Raw genomic sequence first — 23,874 nt, 5'->3', positions numbered from 1 at the left:
TAGCGTTCTCTACCATTGAAATGTTCTATTTTAAGAATTTTACTTAACTTTTGCTAAATAAAAACATTGAAAACTTTCATTCATACATACATGTATCGGCAATAAACGTAATTTAGCCAACTTGAAAGGAAAGTCAGATTTGACAGATGGTTCTTATAAGCTTATCAGTTTTGTAACTTTATGTACTATCAATAAAAAAGTACATATGTGCACATAGCACAAAAAAGTGAACTTCTGGGACAAATGGGATTGTCAAGCATGGCTAGAGAGGCTGCATGTGGGACACAACCTTCTACAAGCTTCTACTCTGCCCGGTCACTAACTGGTGTACTCCTGTTAACCAGTAATAGTGAAAGGGATTTTGAACTTACTGTGTCAAAAAGAGCATAAACTTGAAATAACAGAATAGTATTGTACTTGCTAAATTCAGGACCTTTAATGCACATTGATAGCTAATTGATCTACTAAAATGTATACCCATCCAGAAGTCTAAGACCAGATCACATAAAGAGGGGTCTTCAACTACAAGAAAGACAGCGTTCTCCCAGAGAGTGTGCCCCCAGGGCAACCTTCACCTTACAGGGACAGCTGGAGTCTGCTCCCTTCCTTGGGTTAAGGGCCTCTCCATCTATAATAAGCCCGTGAGCCAACAACACCTAGGCCTTTCAAGTTCCCGTACTTCAAATCAAGGTGCATATGCACTGTCTGTGTAAGTTCCCAGCTTTTGCTACCTGCATACTGAATAACTCTTGTGAGCTCTTACACATGAGGCAAAATGACAGGACAACCACAAATAAGCCTGTCTTTGAAGAGGCCGTCCTAGACACGGCCTTGGCACGCACAGAAGATCCGTACCTCCGCGCTTCCTGGAGAAAAGGCTGCGGGAAGGCTGCTCTGGCGGCTGTGCTTCCAACCGCACAGCAGGCTCTGCTGGGCACGCATCCTCTCCCGCTCCCTCTCCACCAGGCGCTGGCCCTCCCTCAGCCGCTCCAGGTTCTGCTGGTACTCCCGGAGCTGCTGGTCCAGCTCCCCGCGGTCCCTCAGCAGCAGCTCCTCCTGCGCCTGGCACTCCCTCTCACGCTCCTGCAGCCAGCTCTCCCTGGCCTCCTGCTCCTTCTGTTGCTGGTCACACCTGCGGTGCCAGCGCCGCTGGTCCTGCTGGAACTGGTGCTGGAGCTTGTGGATGTTGGCCAGCTCCTCACGCCGTTTCTCCAGGGTGAGGTGCTTCTCCTGGTCCTGAAAGGGGCTGCCTCGCAGTGAGGGGCCTGGGCCCAGGCTCTCCTGCTGCTGGAGGACCAGCCTGTGGATCTCAATGTGGCTGTTCTGGATGGTCAAGGCAGCCTGTCCGGGGAGAGGGGAAGAAAGGGGAGGCTTCTATGTTGTTTGCACTTCGAGTTGGAACTACCTCTCAGCACAAAAAGCGTGACTAAATGTTTTTTCTCTTACTATTGCTGTCCTTTGTCTAAGTGACCTCTAAAGACCAGCCTTGGCACTTCAAACAGGCTCGTCTACTGTCCCCAGTGGTATGACCTGGGAATTTATATACAAAAGCAATACTCATTCCTCACCTTTGGAAATGGGGTGCATGGCTGGGTTTTGGTTCATATTTAAGCAAACCTTCTGAATAAGAATTCAGTACATAAATTCATAAGACTCCATATTCGTGTTCTATGTCTCACACTCTTTCAGAATTCCTGAGAAGTTAAGAATCTGTGTAAACCTGGTAGTATCCTTTTCTGAGTCTCAAATCAGAAATTACTTAAGCTACCTTACATATATGAAGACATAAAAATAAAAGTCAACCACTTGTAGACTTTCAGTAAATAATCTTTCTCTAGTATAATGCCCAGGAGTAGCAGTTAATATCATATTTAGGATGTGTAAGCAGTAAAGCTAGTCTTGTTACTCTTACTTCTTCATATTAGAGCAGGAAGGTCATGCATAAAACACTAAGCTGGAACTCATTTGTTTAATAGATTGTTAACAGGAGGCTGGAATGATTAAGGAAACATAGATACTTTAAAGCCCAGAGGACATTACCAACTAGATTTAAAAAAAAAACATTTTGAGTTACAGTATCTGCCTATGAAAACTTTGGCAGCATCACAGGAAATAATTGTCAAGTTTTGGAAGGATTCCACAGAACAAAAAAAATCTCTGTAAATGCCCTTGGAAGCTTTTAATTTTAAAAGTTCCCACTTAAAGTACAAAGAAGCACAAAGGGGACAAATTGAAAATGGCCACATACTGGGTAGGTGTGTGTGTGTTGACTCATTATGAGAAATTATTACTCTCCTAGGTATAAGATCACATTTTTCTTTCCTAAGAATTTTTAAAACTGTCCATGTAACAGATGCTGGAAGAGTCTTTGTTAGATTAGCAGTTTCCTATACTTTAAAAAGTTAAAGAATCAAGGTATATTTTAAATTGATAATTGTCTTAGAATAAGATTCAAAAATGTATTCACTAGGGCCTTTTGATATACAATTCATGTTTTTAAATTTGAAAAGAATTCTTAAAATTTCAAAGTCACATACATATTTGATTAATGACTTTTACAAGTTATTGTAAAGAAGACAATGATCATTGAGAAGAGATACTAATTATTTTGATCTTTAAATATATAATAACAAGTTGCCTGACCTGTGGTGGCACAGTGAATAAAGTGTCAACCTGGAATGCTGAGGTTCCCAGTTCAAATTTCCGGGTGTGCCTGGTCAAGGCACATATGAGAAACAACTACTATGAGTTGATGCTTTCTGCTACTCCCACCTCCTTGCCTTTCCCTCTCTCTCTCCTCTCTCTTTAAAATCAATAAATAAAATCTTAAGAATAAAGGAAATAATAAGACCTTCAGGACTCTCAGGATCTGGGTAGACAAACTGTAAAGTGTCATCATCAGTTAAGTCTAAGAAATCCTCAGGGCATCAGTATAGTGAAACAAACAAGAATCCAATATTTTATATATCAAAACAATCATAGGCAGTGATAACTCTCATGTAGGGGTTATGATTAGACTAAGTACTGCCATAAAGTATTCTTCATATCTATTTAATAATTGAAATAAGACCATTATCTTCTTAGCAGAGATGTGGAATTTGAAGATTGGATAATATTCATGTTCACACTTAAAGTTGACATTATATTAGGACAGAAAACAGCAATTTACTTCTTTTCTTTGCTAGAGTAAATCTGTGTCCTTTCCTTTCTGGTTTGCCTACACCTCATCTCTTACTCTTCTGTTCTGATATAGCGGTCAAATTTCATTTTCATCTGATTCAAAAATGTTCATGTAAAAACTTCAATCATATATAAGAAACTCAGCTTCAAAAGAGATGCCTATGCCATGAACAGATAGCTCGCAGAGCCCATATTCTTAGAACAGATGAAAAGCTTTAGTTAAGAGAAACCCATGTTGCTTCAAACTAATGTGTTTTAAAAATTAGGTCATGTGCCTGACCAGGTGGTGGCGCAGTGGATAGAGCGTCGGACTGGGATGCCGAGGACCCAGGTTTGAGACCCCGAGGTCAACAGCTTGAGTGCGGGCTCATCTGGTTTGAGCAAAAAACTCACCAGCTTGGACCCAGGGTGCTGGCTTGAGCAAGGGGTTACTCGGTTTGCTGAAGGCCCGCAGTCAAGGCATATATGAGAAAGCAATCAATGAACAACTAAGGTGTCGCAATGCCCAACGAAAAACTAATGATTGATGCTTCTCATCTCTGTCTGTCCCTGTCTATCCCTCTCTCTGACTATCTCGCTTTCTCTGTAAAAAAAAAAAAAAAAAAAAATTAGGTCACATGGATTTTCTTTTTTGCTGTTTTGTTTTGTTTTTGAGGGACACAGAGAAAGAGGCAGAGAAACAAACAGGAAGAGAGAGAGAGAGAGAGGAGAGAGATGGCAAGCATCAACTTGTAGTTGTGTCATCTTAGTTGTTCACTGATTGCTTCTCATACGTGTCTTGACTGGTGGACTCAAGCTGAGCCAGTGACCACTTGCTCAAGTCAGCCATCTTTGGGCTTAAGCCAGCAACCTGGGATTATGTTGATGATCGCATGCTCAAGCCAGTGAGCCTGCACTCAAGACGGATCAGTCCACACTCAAGCCAGTGACCTCAGGGTTTCAAACCTGGGACCTCAGCATCCCAGGTCAATGCTTTATCCACTGTGCCACCACCAGCCAGGCCACCTGGCTTTTCTGAACATTGAATCCACATAGGGCTACATTCAAGTTGAAAAGAAGGGATATGGCTTTGCAAGTGTTTTCATCAGACAGCAAAAGCCAGGATGCGAAATGTTTTCATTTCCTAAAGTCAATGAGCTATAGTCAAACTATATCCCCTCTTAGTTAAAATTGAAAGGAAAGAATATTTGTTTTACATATCTAATTCAGTCTCAAGAACATCTACCCCAGACCAGCATGTCTAATATAAGACAGTAAAGGTGTTCCCACTAAATCTTGAACAAGAATGCTTACTATTGCCATTATTATTTAATGCATTTTCAGAAGTTCTAGCTGAAGCAGTAAGCCAAAAAAATAGAAGTGATATAATTATTGAAAAATAACCATCATATATTATTTTCATTTTACTTTCTATCTGGAATATTCCAAAGAATCAACAGAAAAACTATTAAATCAAAAAATAAAATTCAATGGCCAGTTAAAAAATAAACATAAAAATCAATACCTTTATTATCAACAATCACCATTGGGGAAACATAATAAAAAATATTCCATTCACAAAGGACCAAAGAGATAAATATCTAGGAATAAATTTAGCAAAATAATAATAATAATATAAAAAGTACCTATTTGAAGATAATCATAAAGCTTCCCAGCAGATCATAAAATAAGAGATGACTAACAACATGTTCTCAGACAAGAGGACTAATTATGCGAAGGTACCAATTCTCCCCAACTGAATTCATAAATACAGGGTGGGGCAGCAGTAGGTTTATAGTTGTTCACATGGAAGATAATACAGTAAATAATAATAAAAGAATAAACTATGTTTTGCATACTCACAACTGTATACTTGTGCTCTGCCCTGTATAATGAGATTTTAATTTAATAGTCTTGGTAGAAAGGTAAAAAACTTGTCAGTAATTCTAAAGTGCGTATGAAAGGACATACAGATAAGCATAGAAAAGTAATAAGAGGAAACTAGCACTGTGATATATGTAAATATAACCCAAAACTTTATTAACTAAGATAGTGGTACTCGAGCAAGACTAGGCAGATGATCAACAGAACATCAGAGAAGAAATCTTGATGCAGTTGAAGAACAAATAAGAAAATGTGAAATGTAACATGACCTTACATTTTTTCTCAGAAAACCTTAAAATCAAACTTAATTTTATTCTCTTTTAATATTCAACAGGTATGAGATAGGAAGTAGGACTAGGTAATAAACCAGTAGAAAAAAAGCTTAATCTTAACAGTAATCAAAAAAACTAAAATTAAGATAAGCAGATAACTTGACCAATTTTCAAATGGAGAAGTAGAGAGGTGTCTACAGTCATATCACCCTAAAAGCGTTTGATATCATCTGATCTCAAAAGCAGGGTAAGTCCTGGTTAGTCCTTAGATGGGAGAAGAAGAGAGGGGTGTTGATTGATTATTTTGGCAGTGTCTACTAGACACTGGCACTTGATCCTAAGGAAATACTCAGGTAGGTTCAAAGAAATTAGTGTATAAAGCTATCACTAGAGTGTTATTAAAACAAAAGTATAGCCCTGGCCAGTTGGCTCAGTGGTAGAGTGTCGGCCTGGTGTGCAGAAGTCCCGGGTTCGATTCCCGGCCAGGGCACACAGGAGAAGCGCCCATCTGCTTCTCCACCCCTCCCCCTCTCCTTCCTCTCTGTCTCTCTCTTCCCCTCCCGCAGCCGAGGCTCCACTGGAGCAAAGATGGCCCGGGCGCTGGGGATGGCTCCTCGGCCTCTGCCCCAGGCGCTAGAGTGGCTCTGTTCGCAACAGAGCGACGCCCCGAAGGGGCAGAGCATCGCCCCCTGGTGGGTGCGCCAGGTGGATCCCGGTCGGGCGCATGCGGGAGTCTGTCTGACTGTCTCTCCCCGTTTCCGGCTTCAGAAAAATACAGAAAAAAAAAAAGTATAAACTATGAGCAATTGTAGAAATTCCATAAACTGGAACATTATATAACCATTAACAATTATGCTATAGAATAATCGCTGATGACATAGGAAAGGACATGTTGCAAGACTGTGTGTAAAATGATTCTAACAAACAGGAGGAAAACACACCAACACAACTCTTTCTACAAAATCGCATTATTTTATTTATATCCTCAAATTTTTCTACAAAATTGTCTACGGTACAACCATTGCTTTGATATAATATAAAAATATTTTGAGTCCACAAATTTGTGTGTGGCCTAAGGAATCATCCAAATCTAGCATTCTAAATGCAAGTGCAATGTTTATGCCTCTTTTCTTGACGGATAGCAAGTCATTTGACACAGGCTTTGTGGTTCTTTTGCCTTTGTGTGTTCAGCCCTCTGCATAGTGCTGGGCACATAGAGAGCACACAATAGATGTTAGGTGGATGAATGAACAAAGGAATGAAGGAGCATATGAATTCTTTAACTGCTCTAAAGGCCTCTGGCCAAAATGTGGAAGTGAAAAAAGTTTAGGTGTGAATTTCAGTTTTCACCAGAAAATGTGAAATCATGCTACACTCGCCTAAGAGTTTCCTTGTAAACTTCAAGACAGGTCATATTCATCAGTATTTTTTAAAGATATGAACTGTTTTATGGTTTCAGAAGAGAATGGTATAAAATGTAGCAGCGGTGCTGCCTCGTGATTACAAAACCAGGTGAAGTCCAACATGTCTCGCTGAGTCACAGTGGGGTTGGCACTCTTTTAAGATCATTTACTACCTCGCAAATGTTCTAATTTTTAAAGTCTGGGAATCATCAAATAAAGTAAATTGCATTAAGTGAAACATTCACAAGGTCAAAAATGAGAGGAGCATAGTTACCTGAAGGCTATATAAGAGACGGGTTAAATTCTGTATCACTTGTATAATCTGAAAAATAAGATCCTCAGTGTCAAATTCTTGAAAAAGTATTTATTATCCACAAATAAAGAGAGGATAGTGGTATATTTTAGGTATGCATAGCTCACCTCTGATTGTGAGGAACCTGGAAAACTTCTATATTCCACCTAAAATACACAAAAACATATGAAAATGAATAATCACTTCTACTTTTGAAAAGCTGCACAGTAGTGTTCCCAAATGCATGAACTTGGGTAAATCATTCCACTCTCTCTAAACTCTTTTACAGTGACGCTATCTCCTCCTCAAGAAATCAAAGCCTATAGGGCTGCACAATTACTTAGTGAAAGCCCCCTCTGTTGCACTTGATATTTGAGATACATGGCTAATTTTCACCCAACCATTCCTTAAAACAATAAGGGATGATGGTAAGGAAATGCTGCACAGTCTCAGTGAGTGACAATATTTACCTTGCACAAACCACACTGTAAATTAAGCTCTCCTGTTCCCAGGTTGAAGTTGCCTCCCAGGCCAGGCTGGCCCCTTGCATCCTGGAGGCCAGGTTTGGAAGCTAGAGAGCATCATGCCTGGTCTCAAGTTCCCTGTCTCAGTGATTGAGACTCACAAAGTCCAAATAACCAGTGGTGGGAAGAAGAAACCAGACCCAGAGGCGGCCCAAAGGAGAGCACTTAGCTGACCTACTCCAGATCCTACCTCTCAGAGTTCACCGGACCCTCCAAGACTGCCTTTATGGAACCACTATCAGCAGAGGCTATGAATGAGGTGACGAGGGACCATCTGCTCCTGGGCAGTGGGGTCTCTTTACCCACACTTTAAAGGAACAAGGAGATGGTGGGGGTTTCCGGTTTTCAGGGTTGAACTGAACATTTGTCTGTTCATTTATTGTCTGTCTTGTCTTACTAAGATATAAGCCAATGAACCACAGGGTTTCATCTGTGTATTTAATGCTATATCCACAGACCTGTCCAGCATGAAATTGACCCTCACTCCATTCTATAAATAAATATCAGACACCCAGTATGTATTCCCTGCTTCATGTTATGGAAGGTCATCAGGTCCCCTGCCCGCCAAGAGCCTGCAGTCTCCTATTGCTCTTGTCTGCGCAGCTATAAGTAGAAACCACAAGAGCAGTCAGCTGGTCGTGCTCAGGTAGTGCTGGACTTGTTAAATTCAATTCGTTCAGGCTGATGATGGTGCCATGACGACCCAGACTTATCTTTTCCCCCACACTGCCAATTAAAGATTTCATGAATAACCAGGACCTCTAACTGGGAAAGAACAAAGGATGGAAAAAGAGATGAAGTTTAATGTCATTAGATTTTTTCCCAACCCTCTGGAAGATAATGGGGGCTGAGAACTGCCATTCTGCAGTGAACTTAGGAATTCTCTCTGCATTTCTGGTTCTGTCCTGGCTCCACAGCCCATGGTTTTTGTAATTAAAAGGTTGTTTGATATACAATATTTATATTCTATAAAAATTAGAAACATAGAGAAGAACTGAGTTATGCTACATGTGGTTACTTATTTCTAAGAACCATATCAGGTTTGATACAAGACAGGAATGTTTAACATCGTCTTTTTAATGGAGTTGGTCTGCCACTGTGTGGTCAATGTGCATAGCTGCAGTTGGTGATTTACACACAGGATATTTGCCATTTGGATCACAAATTTAATTCTTTTAAATTCTTTCAGAAAAGAAAATTGTAAAACCTTACCTTATTAAAGACTTTAATTACAACATATCCAGTACACATTTTTTAACCCTTGATTTCAAGTGATCCAGCCCTATCTGTCAGTTCATTTAGTTTATCAAAATGCCTTATTGGCCCTGGCCGGTTGGCTCAGCGGTACAGCGTCGGCCTGGTGTGCAGAAGTCCTGGGTTCGATTCCCGGCCAGGGCACACAGGAGAAGCGCCCATCTGCTTCTCCACCCCTCCCCCTCTCCTTCCTCTCTGTCTCTCTCTTCCCCTCCCGCAGCCGAAGCTCCATTGGAGCAAAGATGGCCCTGGCGCTGGGGATGGCTCCTTGGCTTCTGCCCCAGGTGCTAGAGTGGCTCTGGTCGCAACAGAGCGACGCCCGGAGGGGCAGAGCATCGCCCCCTGGTGGGCAGAGCGTCGCCCCCTGGTGGGCGTGCTGGGTGGATCCCGGTTGGGCGCATGCGGGAGTCTGTCTGACTGTCTCTCCCCGTTTCCAGCTTCAGAAAAATACAAAAAAAAAAAAAAAAAAAAAAAAGAAGAAGGAAAAAAAAATTAATGGCAAATTTTCCAGATAGGTTCATCCAAAGAGGAATTGGAACATTTCATCTCACTTACCTGTGACAGAATCATGGAGGGAAAAGGCCTTAGGGGTGGGAACTAGCCACCACAGCTTTCCATCCAGAGGAAATTATTAGTCACTGACCCCGGCCCTCCCTTTCTCTAATAACGTAAAAGCAGTTGGAAGCTACAAACTTAAAAGTGAAGCCTGCACTGAAAAGGATGGGAAGCAGGAACATGTTTAAAAGAAATAAGTTAGAAAGCACACAGGCAGAGCAAGTGGAGTAAAATGTTGCATTCCTATTTTCACTCTGGCCTATGAAGTTTTAAACATTCAATCACAGCTCCCTTTTTCTGTGGATTTTAAAAATATCTTTGAATTTGGCTTCTCAGTCATTTGCATATTTATGCAAAAATATAATATATGAAATGCTACATATATCAAGATCTGACATATATCATTTCCCCACATTAACACATACTGATATTTGGCAGTGTACCTAATTCTATTTTAGATAAAGCTAAACTCCTGAGCCCAGAAAATCCTGGAGGAGCCCCTAGCCACCTTCCAGAATCACAGTCTTATTCTTCTCTATTTCTGACAGCCCAGTTTCATTTGAAGTTAATAGAAAGCTTCACACATTTGTTTCTTAAAGGAGAGTGTTATAACTTGTGTGGTTAGAATGTCGAAAAGAAGAGGCCCCAAGCAAAATAAAAGAAAGGGAAAGAAGCAAGCAATAATCCAATGTCAAAATTATTTCTGCCTCATGAGCACCGCCTAGGCGCACAACGGCCGGATGCCCGGGGCCACCCCTGGCGGAGAGCTGCTCAGCACAGTGCGGAAGAGCTGGAGGCTCCAGCGTGGAAAGTGAAGGTGAGACCGAAAGAGAGCACAGACACACAGATAAACACTGGAGTTTGAAATCTTTTTAATATCTTTTCAAGTGTTTCTTCGTTTACACCTACATGATATAGGAAGAGCAAGAACATTTTAAGAAGAAATAATTTAGAAAGTTTAAATACGAATACTGAACTTGAGGACGATTCAGGAAAATACATTCATATCACTCTCGGCCATGGACAGACCAGGACCTGCAGTTATTTTATTACACAAAGTAACTGGCGCCATTTACTAACAAATCAGTTCACAATACCTTCTCCCCTGCATCAGAGACCGCCAAGTCGGCTCCCACACCCTGGGTCCCAGGATCCACATCCCAACAGCCTCTTCCTCCTGTCCCTTCTGTGACTAGTGCTGGAAGCCCGCCGTTGAGACAGAAACAAAAAGGACATCATCACACATCAGCCAGTGGACCGTGCTCTTTTGTACAGAGCCGACACATATTTTCAAATAACAAACCCCGTAAAACCACACGCACCAAATACTTTCATATGAGGCGCTAAAATAGCACAGAGCAATGCGGAGACCCTGCCCTCAGGGAGCTTACACACTAACAGACACCAAATTGACAAACGGCAGCGATTATCACCCATCTCTTTTATTTTTCTTTTCTTGCAGAGAGGTGTTCACAGGATGGTGGTAATACTGAGGGTAGATTCTCCATCTCACTTTCACTTAATAGGAAAAAGCCACCTGGGGAGGGTGAAATTGAAAACAGGCACTGTGGAGCAGAGCGAGGGCTGGCAGGCCCAGACCCACAGACACAGGGTCTGCAGAAGGCTCCCCGGTGGCCTGTGCGAGAGCGGCAGACCATAAACAAGGCTTAGATGGACGGAGCTGTTCAACAGCAGAAGTGGCACATCTTTATGAGCAGGTGATGGTGGCTAACACTTTATGACCTCATCTGTCCCTATCTCCAACTAACTGAGTTTTTAAAAATAACTTTCAAGTAGATTATTTTTCCTCACAACAACTCTTGTTTGTGCACTAAATTTACAATACTGTAACTACCGTATATTTAATCTATAAAACCACAAAAATATTTCTAGTCCAGAAGTATTTTTAAGTACCACCTACAGATTTCACTCCATTCCTTAAATGTCTGTTGGTGGGATTTCATTTCTTTACCCATGTGAACTCAGTTACACTTACACTGCGCTCACCTTGCTCTGATTAAACTAGGCCTTTACCACCCTTTCACACGGAGAATTTTATTGGAAGCAGGTACAATCAGGATCCTGAGGAAATAGATATTCACGTTGTGACATTTTATATTTTTCCCAGTGCCGTTTCGAAATTTTATTTCTGACAAAGGAAATACATTTTTTCTTTGTTTAAAAGTCCTCCATTACAAAGAAATTTTTGTTTAAGCAGAAACTACTTCAAGTTATATCTAAAATCAAACACATATTTCCCAAGCCAGTCAACATTTGTTTATGTATAATGAAGGCACATTTTATAGAGACTTTTCTGTCACTAAAAAGTTGGTTCCACTATTGGGCACTATTCTTAGCTTCCAGAGACATGGCAAAAGCATCACCAAAAGAATTAGCCATTCTCTCTCTCTGGCCTCACAGAAACAAGGACCATCAAATGGGCAAAGCAGCTGATGGTGGCTCAAATGAAGGCAGAAGAACGGAATGGAGATCAGGTCCCGCTGCTCCTGCATTCATCAGAATGGAGGAGAGGGCCTACTGAATTTAATAGGGAGTAGGCAGATGAGGTATACAAGGACTACAAATGAGGGTCTGGCTTGGTCTATAACCTCAGAATGACAGGGGCCTGACTTAGAAGGGACATAGAGCTCATAGTCAAACCCAGACTTGGCCCCTCAAGATATAGATCCTCATTTAGGAATAGTGTTTTCTCTTCATCAACTTGATAAAGAGAATCAAACTCTTATAGCACCATGTTCCAGTCCAGCCCAGAGCTGAATAGGTCTTCAGGGTACAGGACCCCACCATGTGACCCTGACCCTCCTCTACATGAATCCTGATGTCAGGCCACTGTAAACAGCCTCTCAGTTGTTCTAGCAGAAGTGCTGGGTGTCCTTGGGAACTCTCTGCAGTCATGGGAGATGTGGATATCGACAGGGAACCTTCCCTGCCAGGTCTGCAGGGAAGGAAGGGGAGGCCCTGAGCTCTGAGCAGCTGCAGCAGCCCAATGGAGCCCCTCCCAGCTGTCTTGGGGTAAGTCTGAGAGCAGCAGACCCCTACGTGTATTTTTAGATAGAACTTTCTCAATGGCATAACGAGGCTCTTCTTTAAAAAGGAAATCACCCCGGGCAGCACAACTCCCCTGATGAATCTGGGCTGTGTTGAAATGAAAAACATATGTGCACATTCTGAAAATAGAAACCCAGGATTAGATACAGCAGAACTTAAGAGGGGAAAATAATTATTGGTGGTAGTGAAACAAAAATGTATAGAATTTAAAAACTGTACTGCTTCCATATATCTTAATTAACCAAGATATATGGATGTTTGTAGAGAATTCTAAGACAATTTAATCCTCCAATTTCTAGCTACTAAAGACATATATAAGACCTAGTGGAGGTAAGATTTTTACAACCTGAACATAATAAAAAATATTTTTAAATATCGTTTTTATGCTCTCATCTCAGTAACCTTTGGGGAATTAAATAGTTAGCTTACCACCATACATGTAACAGTATAGTTTGGTTCAGAGAAATGACCTAAATTATTTCTCTACATTCTGGTTCTCTGTAAGTAAAAAATATTAAACAATGTTTTAAAAAATGAATTTGGACCTGAACTGAAGTAAATGAACACTGATCAAGAATCTTTCAGAGCTTCTGCTTTTTTTTTCTTCTTCCAGTTTTCTTTTGAAGGTTTTATTTTTTATTGAATTTAATGGGGTGACACTGTTTAATAAAATTATATAGGTTTCAGGTGTACAATTCTGACACATCATCTGTCTATTGTACTGTGCGTTCACGGCCCCATGTCAAGTCTCCGTCCATCAGCATTTGTCCCCCTCTACCCTCCTCTACCTTCCCCCCCTTCCCTCTGGTGAGCACCATACTGTGGTGTGTGTCTATGAGTTTTGTTCTGGGGAGGTTGTTTATTTATTTGTTTGCTTGTTTTGCTTAATCCCTTCACCTTTTTCACTCAGCCCCCAACCCTCCTGACAGCTGTCAGTCTGTTCTCTGTACCTAGGAGTCTGTTTCTATTTTGTTAGTTAGTTTATTTGGTTCATTAGATTCCATATATAAGTGAAATCACATGGTACTTGTCTCTCTCTGACTGGCTTATTTCACTGAGCATAATAATCTCCAGGTCTATCCACTGCTTTTAACCTAACCACCAAACCTTGTGTGTGTGTGCGTTTCTATTTCTCTGAGTTATGTTTTCTCCATTGATGGAAGGAGATTAAGTGAAAGGACTTGTTCTCTAATAAACTGCAGAGACCCTTCCTCAAAAAAGAAAAAAAGTTGAAAAGTTATTTCAAAACTGTATTCAATAAGTTATATTAATAATGAGACAGTAAGTTTGGGGAAGGTACAAAGCTTTCCTGGGCAACAGAGCAATAGAAATCACTAACTAACTGTTCTTGAAATACTTGTCCTTGGAATAGCAGTGTCATCGGAGGCTAGTGTATTTATTCTCAGGTTTTTGTCAAATGTTAAAAAATGCATTACATCCTGTTCAAACACAAACAAAGTTGCTGCCTTCCTTTCCTGTAACCACTACACTGCAGGGCTCAGGCGCGGGCTCAGCACAGGGGCCAGCACCTTCACTTACACAGGGCTGGTGATCTGGGCGCATCGCAAGAACTGGGCGTCTCTGTCAGGGCAGGTTCTCCACACCCTTCCTCGGATGACTGACAGGCATCGCCCACCTGGGAGGCCTTCACTGCAACCTGCAGGCTCTCAGCTAAGAAGTAGGAAACCAAAAGTAAATTAATAAATAATCATATATACCTATATATGGATAAGTACAGGGTGGGGCAAAAGTAGGCTTACAGTTGTTTGTATGGAAAATAATACAATAAATAATACAGTAATACAAGAATTAACTGTTTCATGTACTCACAACTGTAAACCTACTTTGCCCCACTTTGTGTGTGTGTGTGTGTGTGTGTGTGTGTGTGTGTATGTGTGTTTAACCTACACCAGGAATTGGCAAACTATATTTGGCCTGTGTCTGCTTTTATATGGCCCAGGAGCAAAAATGGTTTTTACATTTTTAAAGATTTGTCAAAATACATACACATGTACACATGCACGCATGCATGCACACACACACACAGAGAATAATGTGTCCCAGAAATTGTATATGGCCAGTAAAGCCCAAAATATTTACTATCTAGCCCTTCACAGAAAAAGTTCACCAACCTGCAGTTTAGACCAATAAAAAACAAAAACAAAAAAACCTGTATAAAAATACCTCAAGTGCAGCTTTCAGTAAATTAGCATTTCAATGAATTTAAGTATGATATTGGGCATTAGGGTTTTAGCTATTTTTCAAAAGCGTATTTCTCCAAACATGCTTTAAGAAGAGACTCCTACTCCCCCCAGGTAGACCTACTAGATCCGGTTCTCTGGGGAGAAATGGGGCATTTGCATTGTTAACAAGCACCAAAGGTCTCTTAAGATTTATCGTGAAGTTTTTTATTTACAATAAAAGGATTTCAAGTAGCACATGGAACGGCATTATTTTGAGAAATATTTCTAAAACACTGTATATTTAAATTAGTACATTGATCATCTACTCTGTTCTAGGGCCTACCGGACACTGCTAAGTGGTGGGAGAGTTTGCAGACTACGGGGAAAAGCGACCCAGATAACTCACTGGACTGCAGGGAGCATGTGTTCACTGCTCAGCTCTGCCACCTGGGTGTGAGCACATTACAAAAGGCTGCAAACTCACTGACACAGAGAACATTTTGATGACTGCCAGATGGGGGTTGAGGATGTGGGAGAAAAAAGGGAAGGAATTAAGAAATACAAATTGCCAGTTACAAAAACAGTCACGAGATGTAAAGTACAGCAGAGGGAATATAGTCAATAATATTATAATAACTTTGGATGGTACCAATGGGTACTAGACTTAACGGGGTGATCACTTCATAAGGTATATGAATGCTTAATCATTTGTTGTACATCCGAAACTAATATAATATGTGTGCCAATGGTAATTGAAAAATAAAAAACAGTTTAAAAAATTCTCCAGTAGGGTTACATTAGCTGATAGGATTAGGAAACAGTTCTTGAAGGAGGTGAACACTTGGAAAAACCTTGAAGGGTGGATAGAAATCAAGAGGCAGAATCAGAAGAGGAGAAGGAAGGAAGGGAAAGCAGAACACAGAGCAAAGGCCTAGAGATACAACTTGACGTGTGTGACAAACCTGTCCTTTCCTCCAAAGACGACCTCACCCTGCTAAGAATTCCTGCTAAATCTCTCAGTCTGGGTTTTGATGGCCAATGACTGGGGTGGATCACCCAGCCTGTGGCTCAGGCAGAACTGCAACTGCTCTGGATTCTCAAGCAGCTGGGTCTACCTGCTGTTCCCCAGCACCTCTGTCCCCTGTGGACCAGAGGAATTAAAGCCAATCAACTTCAAACCCAGCACTAGAGACAGTTTGGTTGGAGGAGGAAATGAAAGCCACTGGGTAAAAATGAGAGTTGACTTTTTTCAATAAAGACATTATCAAAGATGCCCTGGGTGGTGGTGCAGTGGATAGACCATCATCCCAGAGCACCAAAGTCGCCAATTAGATCCCGGGCTCACCTGCTCCATCCGAGGGTTTTGGCTTAGCAGGCAGGGCACTGGGCTCAACCCCCAAGGTCAGTTCGAGCCCCAGTCAGGGCACATATGAGGAACAGTCAATGGCACAACTAAGCAGAATGATGAGTTGATGCTTTTCTCTCTCTTTCCCCTTTCCTCTTTCATTCTCTCTCTCTCTCTCTCTCAAAAAAAAAAAAAATATATATATATATATATACATAAATATAAATATATATATTTGATGAACGAATGCATACATCTATCTGCAGCCTCACCTCAGAAACCTCTCAGCACTCCTCCAGCTCATGTTCTGAGATGCTGAGCCCGAGTTTGGCAAACTTCTTTTCAAAGGACCAGATAGTAAATATTTTAGGTTGTGTGGGCCATACCACTTCTGTGGTAACTGTTCATCTTTGCCATTGTAGCAACACAGCAGCCATAGATGATATGTAAAGTGAGAATGAGGCCTGACCAGTGGTGGCACAGTGGATAAAGCGTTGACCTGGAAATGCTGAGGTCGCTGGTTCAAAACCCTGGGCTTGCCGGGTCAAGGCACATATGGGAGTTGATGCTTCCTGCTCCTCCCCCCTTTTCTTTCTGTCTCTCTCTTTCTCTATCCCCCTCTCTCTCCTCTCTAAAATGAATAAATTAAATAAAACAAATAATTTTTAAAAAATTTTAAGGAAAAACAAATGAGGGTGGTGGTGTCCAGTAAAATGTATTTACAAACAGGCTTTGGGTGCACATGGTCTGTGCAATTTCCTAACCCTTGTTCTGAACACCAGCATTCCCTGCCACGGTCTCAGGTGGCGGCTGTTTCTGCTACCAAGCTCTTTGTCCCTATTGTCACTTCCAGCTTCACTCTCCCCCTTCAAATCCCTTTTTATCTCAAAATTTCCCTTACACCATTCCCTACTGCTCCCTGTTGCCATTCCTCAACAACTGCGTGAACAATTTAAGCACATGATATTTACCCCGTCCCCACTATGCTACTCCTATCAACATTCTCAGTACTTCCAATACCCTGACATTCCATGGTCTTGTCCTCCACTGTACCGCAGCCACCAACTCCCATGGTCATACCCTAGACTTTGTCATTCTCCACGCAGCACAGAGTTCCTTTTAAAACACAAATCACTCCTCTACTCAAAACTCTATAAATGCTTTTCATCTCACTTAGAATGAAATTCAAAGTCCTTACCTCCCTTCAGGTAATCTGGGTCCTAGTTAACGTTGACTCATCTCCTGTCACCCCTTACCCCTCACTTCACTTTACCTGCACTGTCTTCCTGGTTGTTCTTCAAAGAAATCTGGTACTCACCTGCCTCAGGGCCTTGGAATGTCTGGAACATTGTTTTCCTAGATACCTATCTGGATTTCTCAATTCCTTGTATCTGCTTCAATATCACTGTATCGAAGAGGCCGTTACTGTCCACCCTATCCAGAATAGAACCTCCCCACTCCATTACTCTCCATCCTCCATATCTTGCCCATTTTTCTTTATAGCACTCGACATAACCTGATACATTTATTTCCTTATATTTAGCTGTTTCAGGAATATAAATGCCAGGAGAGTCAGGACTTGACCTTATTCCACTGTCTCCTCAGCACCTAGAATGTAGTATATGGCTCATAGTAGGTACTCAATAAATATTTTCTGAATTTGTTAAACCAAATCCTTTTGGAAGCGACTCACTTTCCTTCAGTGCTGCTGCCAGTAACGAGGCTGCCTGTGGAGGCTCTCCAGGGTCCGGTTTAATGAGGAGGTGGGGCTCCAGATGGACATCTTCAAACCCACTCAGCTCTCCAAGTTCAGCGTAGATATGCAGTTTCTCCTCCAAATACGTACAAATTTGTTGGTCTTGATTACAGAGTATTTCTATGAAATAGTATTTACCATAGAAAGTTATCACATAAATATAACAACTAATATGAAAGTCTAAGTTATGAGACAAAGAAGTTGCTGATTAACAAGCAGTATGATCTAATAGGTAAAATAAAGTTGTTGGGTGGGACAAATCCAAGTTCAAATCCTAACTATTCCATTCAGTGACTGCAGCCTCTAGCAAATGACCGACTTCTCTGAGCCTCATTGTATTATTTTCTACTACTAATGAGGTACTCAATAAATGTCTGTTTCCTTTCCCATTCCCCTAATTCCAGAAAAAGTTGTGCAGCTATTCTTTGTTGAGGCTGTTTTTCTATTATGACTAAACATTAAGCACAGGAATGAAACTGAGGTGGTGTGTCCACAATGAGTGAAACCCACAAGGCCTGAAATGGCTCAGGCTTCAGCTGGCCTTGGTCAAAACCAAACACAAGGGTTCATGTTTGTATTTCTAAACATTCAATTTCTTTGCTTATTTTTGCATGCATAATTTTCCTTTGATTTCAACATGTCACAGGATTCTTCAAGCTTAAAGGGACCTTAACCAGCATCTAAGTGAGGGGTTCTCAGTCCTCTCTGCCTCAGAATCACCTGGGGAAAGTTCAAAATACTAATGCCTATAAACTACGACTGGCAGATTCTGACTGAATTGCTTGAGGGTGGGGCTCAGGCATCAGAATTTTTAAAGACCTCCCCCAAGTGATTCCAATGTCCGGCCAGAGATGAGAATCCCTGAGCTAATCTCATTTCCGTATTTCACAGATTTGGAAACTGAGGACTGAAGCTCCTATGTTTCTTGGTCACAGTCACACAACTATGACCTGACAGGCTAGGCTTTAACCCTAAAACACTGGACAGCAGTTCTGAGGCCCATCCACACACACCACCCAGTTACTGTTTCATATATGTTATGTGCAGAATTTAAAAACATATATTCTTTTTTTTACATTAAATATAATTTTGTGTTAGTTTCAGATGTACAATATTATGGTAAGACATCATGCACTTTACAAAGAGTTCCCTGATATTTCTGGTACCCACCTGGCACCATATATTTTTTTTTTTTGTATTTTTCTGAAGCTGGAAACGGGGAGAGACAGTCAGACAGACTCCCGCATGCGCCAGACCGGGATCCACCCGGCACGCCCACCAGGGGCGATGCTCTGCCCACCAGGGGGCGATGCTCTGCCCCTCCGGGCATCGCTCTGCCGCGACCAGAGCCACTCTAGCACCTGGGGCAGAGGCCAAGGAGCCATCCCCAGCGCCCGGGCCATCTTTGCTCCAATAGAGCCTTGGCTGCGGGAGGGGAAGAGAGAGACAGAGAGGAAGGGGGGGGGTGGAGAAGCAAATGGGCGCTTCCCCCATGTGCCCTGGCCGGGAATCGAACCCGGGTCCCCCGCACACCAGGCCGACACTCTATCGCTGAGCCAACCGGCCAGGGCCATAAATTTTTATTAGACTCTTACTGACTGTATTCTCTAAGCCAGCGGTTGGGAACCTATGGCTCACGAGCCAGATGTGGCTCTTTTGATGGCTGCATCTGGCTCTCAGACAAATATTTAATAAAAAAATAATAACATTAAAAATATAAAACATTTTCATGTATTAAAATCCATTCATTTCCTACCGCTCATGTTCATGGTTGCAGGTGGCTGGAGCCAATCACAGCTGTCCTCTGGGACAACACCAAATTTTTATTGGATAATGCGTAATGTACGTGGGTCGTTGTATGACTCTCACAGAATTACATTATAAAATATGTGGCATTCATGGCTCCCTCAGCCAAAAATGCTTCTGACCCCTGCCCTAAGCGGTATTCTACATCTCCAGACTATTCTGTAACTGCCAATCTATACTTCTTATCCCTTCACCTTTCTCACTCAGGCCCTCAACCCCAACCCCCAACAACACCATCAAAATGTCCTCTGGATCTATGAGTCTGTTTCTATTTTGTTTGTTAGTTTATTTTGTCCTTTAGATTTCACATATAAGTAAAATCATATGGTATTGGTCTTTCTCTGACTGGTTTATTTCACGTAGCACAATACCCTCTAGGTCCAGAAAAGATACATCTTATTTAAGCACTCTGGTACTGGTACATTGCTTTTGAGAGTGGTTAGGGTAGGCCTTGCATACACACAATTAGACTAGTCAGTCAGTCATAACTGCCCATTCAGGACCCCTGGGTTTCTCAACATTCCATGGACACACATAACAACCAGGGAACCAGAGGGCTAGCAGGGTACCTTGACATTGCTGAATTTTGGCCACTTTTGCTTCAGCTTTCCGCCTCTCTTCATCAGATTCACTTGTCCTTCCCCCTTCTTCTTCAGGGCAGCTTTAAAAGACAACAATCAAGAGAGACAACTGAAACCAAATGCAAGTATGTTTAAGTTCATTAGAAGGACATGGGAATTGGCAGACAATTATTCAAAGAAAAATTCAGCATAAGGAGAATTCATCATGCCCCTGGCCAAGAGGTTTGCTTTTCTTGAGTATATAAAGTACCTTACATAATATAACATTGCTCTCGAAGTGAACAGCATAGAATGACTCAAATATTCCAACAAATACACATACACATTCACTCGTACACACACACACACACACACACACACACACACACACACACACAATACCAATACCAGCATTAGATACAACTAAAATAATGTTTTTACAACTAAAATAATTTTTGCTTCCTACTACTGTTCAGCAGTTCTGTTAATGGGGTAGAGGAGCGGAGTGGTAAGGAATGGAAGTAGGGTGAGGTACAGTGGCAGTGAAGGAATTTTATGTAACATCTTTCAAGATATAATGAATAAAATTAACATTAAGAATGATCACCCTGGCCGGTTGGCTCAGTGGATAGAGTGTTGGTCTGATATATGGACGTCCTGAGTTTGATTTCCAGTCAGGGCACACAGGAGAAACTACATCTGCTTCTCTCCCTCTCCCACTTCTCTGCCTCCTCTCCTCCCACAGCCAGTGGCTTGATTGGTTCAAGTGTCAGCCCTGGGCACTGAGGACAGCTTGGTTGGTCTGAGTGCATCAGCCTCAGGTATGAAAAATAGCTCCGTTGACTCGTTGACTCAAGTATTGGCCCAATTGGGGGTTGCCAGGTGGATCCCAGTCAGGGTACATGCAGGAGTTTTTCCCACTATCTCCCTTCCTCTCACTTAAAAAAAGAAAAAGAAAAAGAATGATCATCCCCACCCTTCCACTCCCATTTATAAAAACTGCTCGTGCATAATAATGAGGAGTAAATTAACTTACAACCCTTAGATCTAGTCATCTAAAAAATGTCTATTGAATAATTCTTCAGAATTTGGGACACAGAGAAATATGACATTATTTCTGCCATCAAGGAACTCCCCATCTAATAAATAAGCATATAGACATAAAAAGTGAGAATAGCTATAAGGCAGTATATGACAAGCACCAAATAAATGCTTTAGAGCAGTGGTCCCCAACCTTTTTTGGGCCACAGACCGGTTTAATGTCAGAAAATATTTTCACGGACCAGCCTTTAGGGTGGGATGGATAAATGTATCACATGACCAAGACAAGTGTCAAGGGAGAGTCTTAGACGGATGTAACAGAGGGAATCTGGTCATTTTAAAAAAATAAAACATCGTTCAGACTTAAATATAAATAAAATGGAAAATATGTAAGTTATTTATTCTTTCTCTGTGGACCGGTACCAAAAGGCCCATGGACCGGTACTGGTCCGTGGCCCGGGGATTGGAGACCACTGCTTTAGAGAGCAAGTGTTAAAGAACTGCAGGTAAGAAAAAGACCAGTGGAACCCAAGAGGTCCTCACCAAGGAGGTGAGCCATGAGCTGTGCCAAGATCGGCAGGACTGATGCGAGTGGAGGGGAGATGGTGGTGTACACGCAGGGACGCACAGAGAACAAAGCTGCAGACTGGAGGCGGTCACAAGCAGGGGCAGGGGAGCAGACCACCGGCTAAGACAAAGTTTTCATGAAAAGGAAACACAATTAGACCACTTTCCTGAATTGAACAAGGCCTTTCGCTAGGTTATGGACAGAAGAAAATGTTACCTCTCGACTGCCTGCTGGATCCGTCTCATCCAGTTATTTCGTTCTTCCTTGGAATTGGTATGAATCTCATACATCTCAGGACCAGCAGAAGAAGCGCTGATCAGAAACATTCCTCGCTCCTCATTTGCAACTTCTCGAGCAATGAGCTTCTGAAGGGAAATAACGGATGGCTTCTGATCCTGCATAAGACAGGAGGGTGGGCAGGTGAAACGGCATCCCATCTCAAGTGAGGGCCCCACAGGACATTTAGCAAAGGGAAGCAACAGTGTTGGATAAAGCTTAATACAGTGGTACCTTGAGATACGAACAGACCAATATACAATTTTCTTTTAAGATACGAGCTGCATGAGGATGACGTCAGAGTAATGGCGGGGTAGGAAGCGATACCGATAAATCTCCCCCAAAACTCAACAAGATCTTCAACCAGAAACAGAAAAACCTATACTTGGAGCTTCCAGATGCTTCGCAATACACCCAAAGGTATGATTGAGTGAAAAATTGGCTAAATATATAACCAAACCCCGAAGGAAATAGGGAGTAAGAAATGCTCCGCCTTCCTCACTAACCTAAACAGGGCGGCTTTCTCTGGTAACTGTGAATATAGAAACTGAGGCGGGCAAAAGGGGTGAATACATCCAGGCCGCGAAACAAACGGCCGAACCAGGCTGTGGCACGGAGATCCAAGCCGAGGAAAATCTGATCCTGTGGCAACCCGGGCAATACAAGCTAACACTCGCGCCAAACCCAAACAAAGAAAGACAAGCAGCGCGGCCATTTTACCCGGTCTCCTGGCTGGTGCGCAGTTAGTGGGCGAGAGATTTCTTCCTAGGCCCCGGGAGTCAGTGCCCGTGTTGCCTCACGGAGAGGCAGGGTCAGAGGCCTTTCTGTGGGCTGAGGGCAGAGTCTCTGGGCAGCCCCAGCGCCCTGGGAAAGCCACGCAGGGGAGGGAGTGAGAACTAATTCCAACGGTGGAGATTTTCCGTGCCGGAGGGTGTTTCACTCAGAGGGAAAGCGGCCGGCCTCATATCCTGGTTTGCGCGCGCAGATAAGGAGTGAGCGATTCCTCCGAGTGCCTCGGCAGTGCACGCCTGTGTTATCGCACAGAGGAGCAGAGTCAGGGGCCTTTGTGTGGGCCAAAGCGGAATCTCGGGCCGCCCCAGCGCCTTGCAAAATTCGCGCACGGGGACGGAGCGAGACTCAATTCCAACACTGCATTTTTTTCCTGCAGTTGGGGGTTTCACTCAGAGCGTGAGACTGCTGGCCGGATATCCTGGTCTGCGCGCGCAGCCAGTGAGTGAGAGTTTCCTCCAAGCGCCCCGGAAGTGGGCACCCGCTTGTGTTACCGGACAGAGTGGCAGAGCCAGAGGTCTTTGAATGGCTGGAAAGCCCGCCTGATTATGCTAGCAGCTCTGACTGACTGAGCCTTACCCAGAGCCCTGTGCTGAGTGGAAATAGAGTGGGGAGTTGCCAGCTCTTTGAGCCTCTTACTATCCAGGCAGAGGCAGCAGCAACCCCATAGCTGGATTATCAGGCTACTAATTGAGGAAGGAAAGACTAGGAGAAAGGCTCTAGGAACACGGACTCTCTCACTGTCGGAGCCTATAAATGCTAATAGCCTAGACTGCCAACGAGACTAAAGCACAATACATGACATTGCCATAGAGACTTATCAACTGCAAACCTCCACCTGAGTGTGGCAAAGGGGCAAAACCCGGGGTACAGAGTCACCGACCAGGAAGAGGGAGAGAAAAGAAAAAGCAAGAAGATAACCTCTCAAAATCAAGAATAATCTGCAGACTTTATAACCTATCCCATTTTATTATATTTGTTCGTTTGTTTCTCTTATCTTCATTCCTGATACTTTTTTTTTCCTCCTCCAATTTGGCCGATTAACTCTCTACCGGTCTTACTCTCTCCTCTCCTTGAACTACACTACCCATAAGTGTTACATCTCCCATTATCTTTTCTCTTCTCTTCCTTTCTCTCT

General features: G+C 42.5%; 1 protein-coding gene across 9 annotated transcripts in view; it reads right to left on the bottom strand.

Moving 5' to 3' along the window:
• Window positions 1-23,874, bottom strand: part of ARHGEF28 (Rho guanine nucleotide exchange factor 28) — a 368,879-nt gene that overhangs the window by 37,676 nt on the left and 307,329 nt on the right. For all 9 annotated transcript variants that reach the window (XR_010750308.1, XM_066377149.1, XM_066377154.1 and 6 more), the window contains 8 exons: window positions 21,888-22,066; window positions 20,072-20,163; window positions 17,634-17,816; window positions 13,952-14,083; window positions 10,441-10,541; window positions 7,139-7,177; window positions 6,993-7,040; window positions 856-1,341 (listed from right to left, as the gene is read on the bottom strand). Coding sequence is in view for 8 of the 9 variants with exons in the window: in XM_066377149.1 (XP_066233246.1) it covers window positions 856-1,341; window positions 6,993-7,040; window positions 7,139-7,177; window positions 10,441-10,541; window positions 13,952-14,083; window positions 17,634-17,816; window positions 20,072-20,163; window positions 21,888-22,066 (1,260 nt within the window). In the remaining variant the exon portion in view is untranslated. The remainder of the gene's footprint in view (window positions 1-855; window positions 1,342-6,992; window positions 7,041-7,138; window positions 7,178-10,440; window positions 10,542-13,951; window positions 14,084-17,633; window positions 17,817-20,071; window positions 20,164-21,887; window positions 22,067-23,874) is intronic.

Source organism: Saccopteryx leptura, chromosome 1, assembly GCF_036850995.1.
Source record: "Saccopteryx leptura isolate mSacLep1 chromosome 1, mSacLep1_pri_phased_curated, whole genome shotgun sequence".
Taxonomy (NCBI): Eukaryota; Metazoa; Chordata; class Mammalia; order Chiroptera; family Emballonuridae; genus Saccopteryx; species Saccopteryx leptura.
The sequence above is the reverse complement of the archived record's forward strand: the minus strand, read 5'-3'. Positions and strand labels throughout refer to the sequence as shown.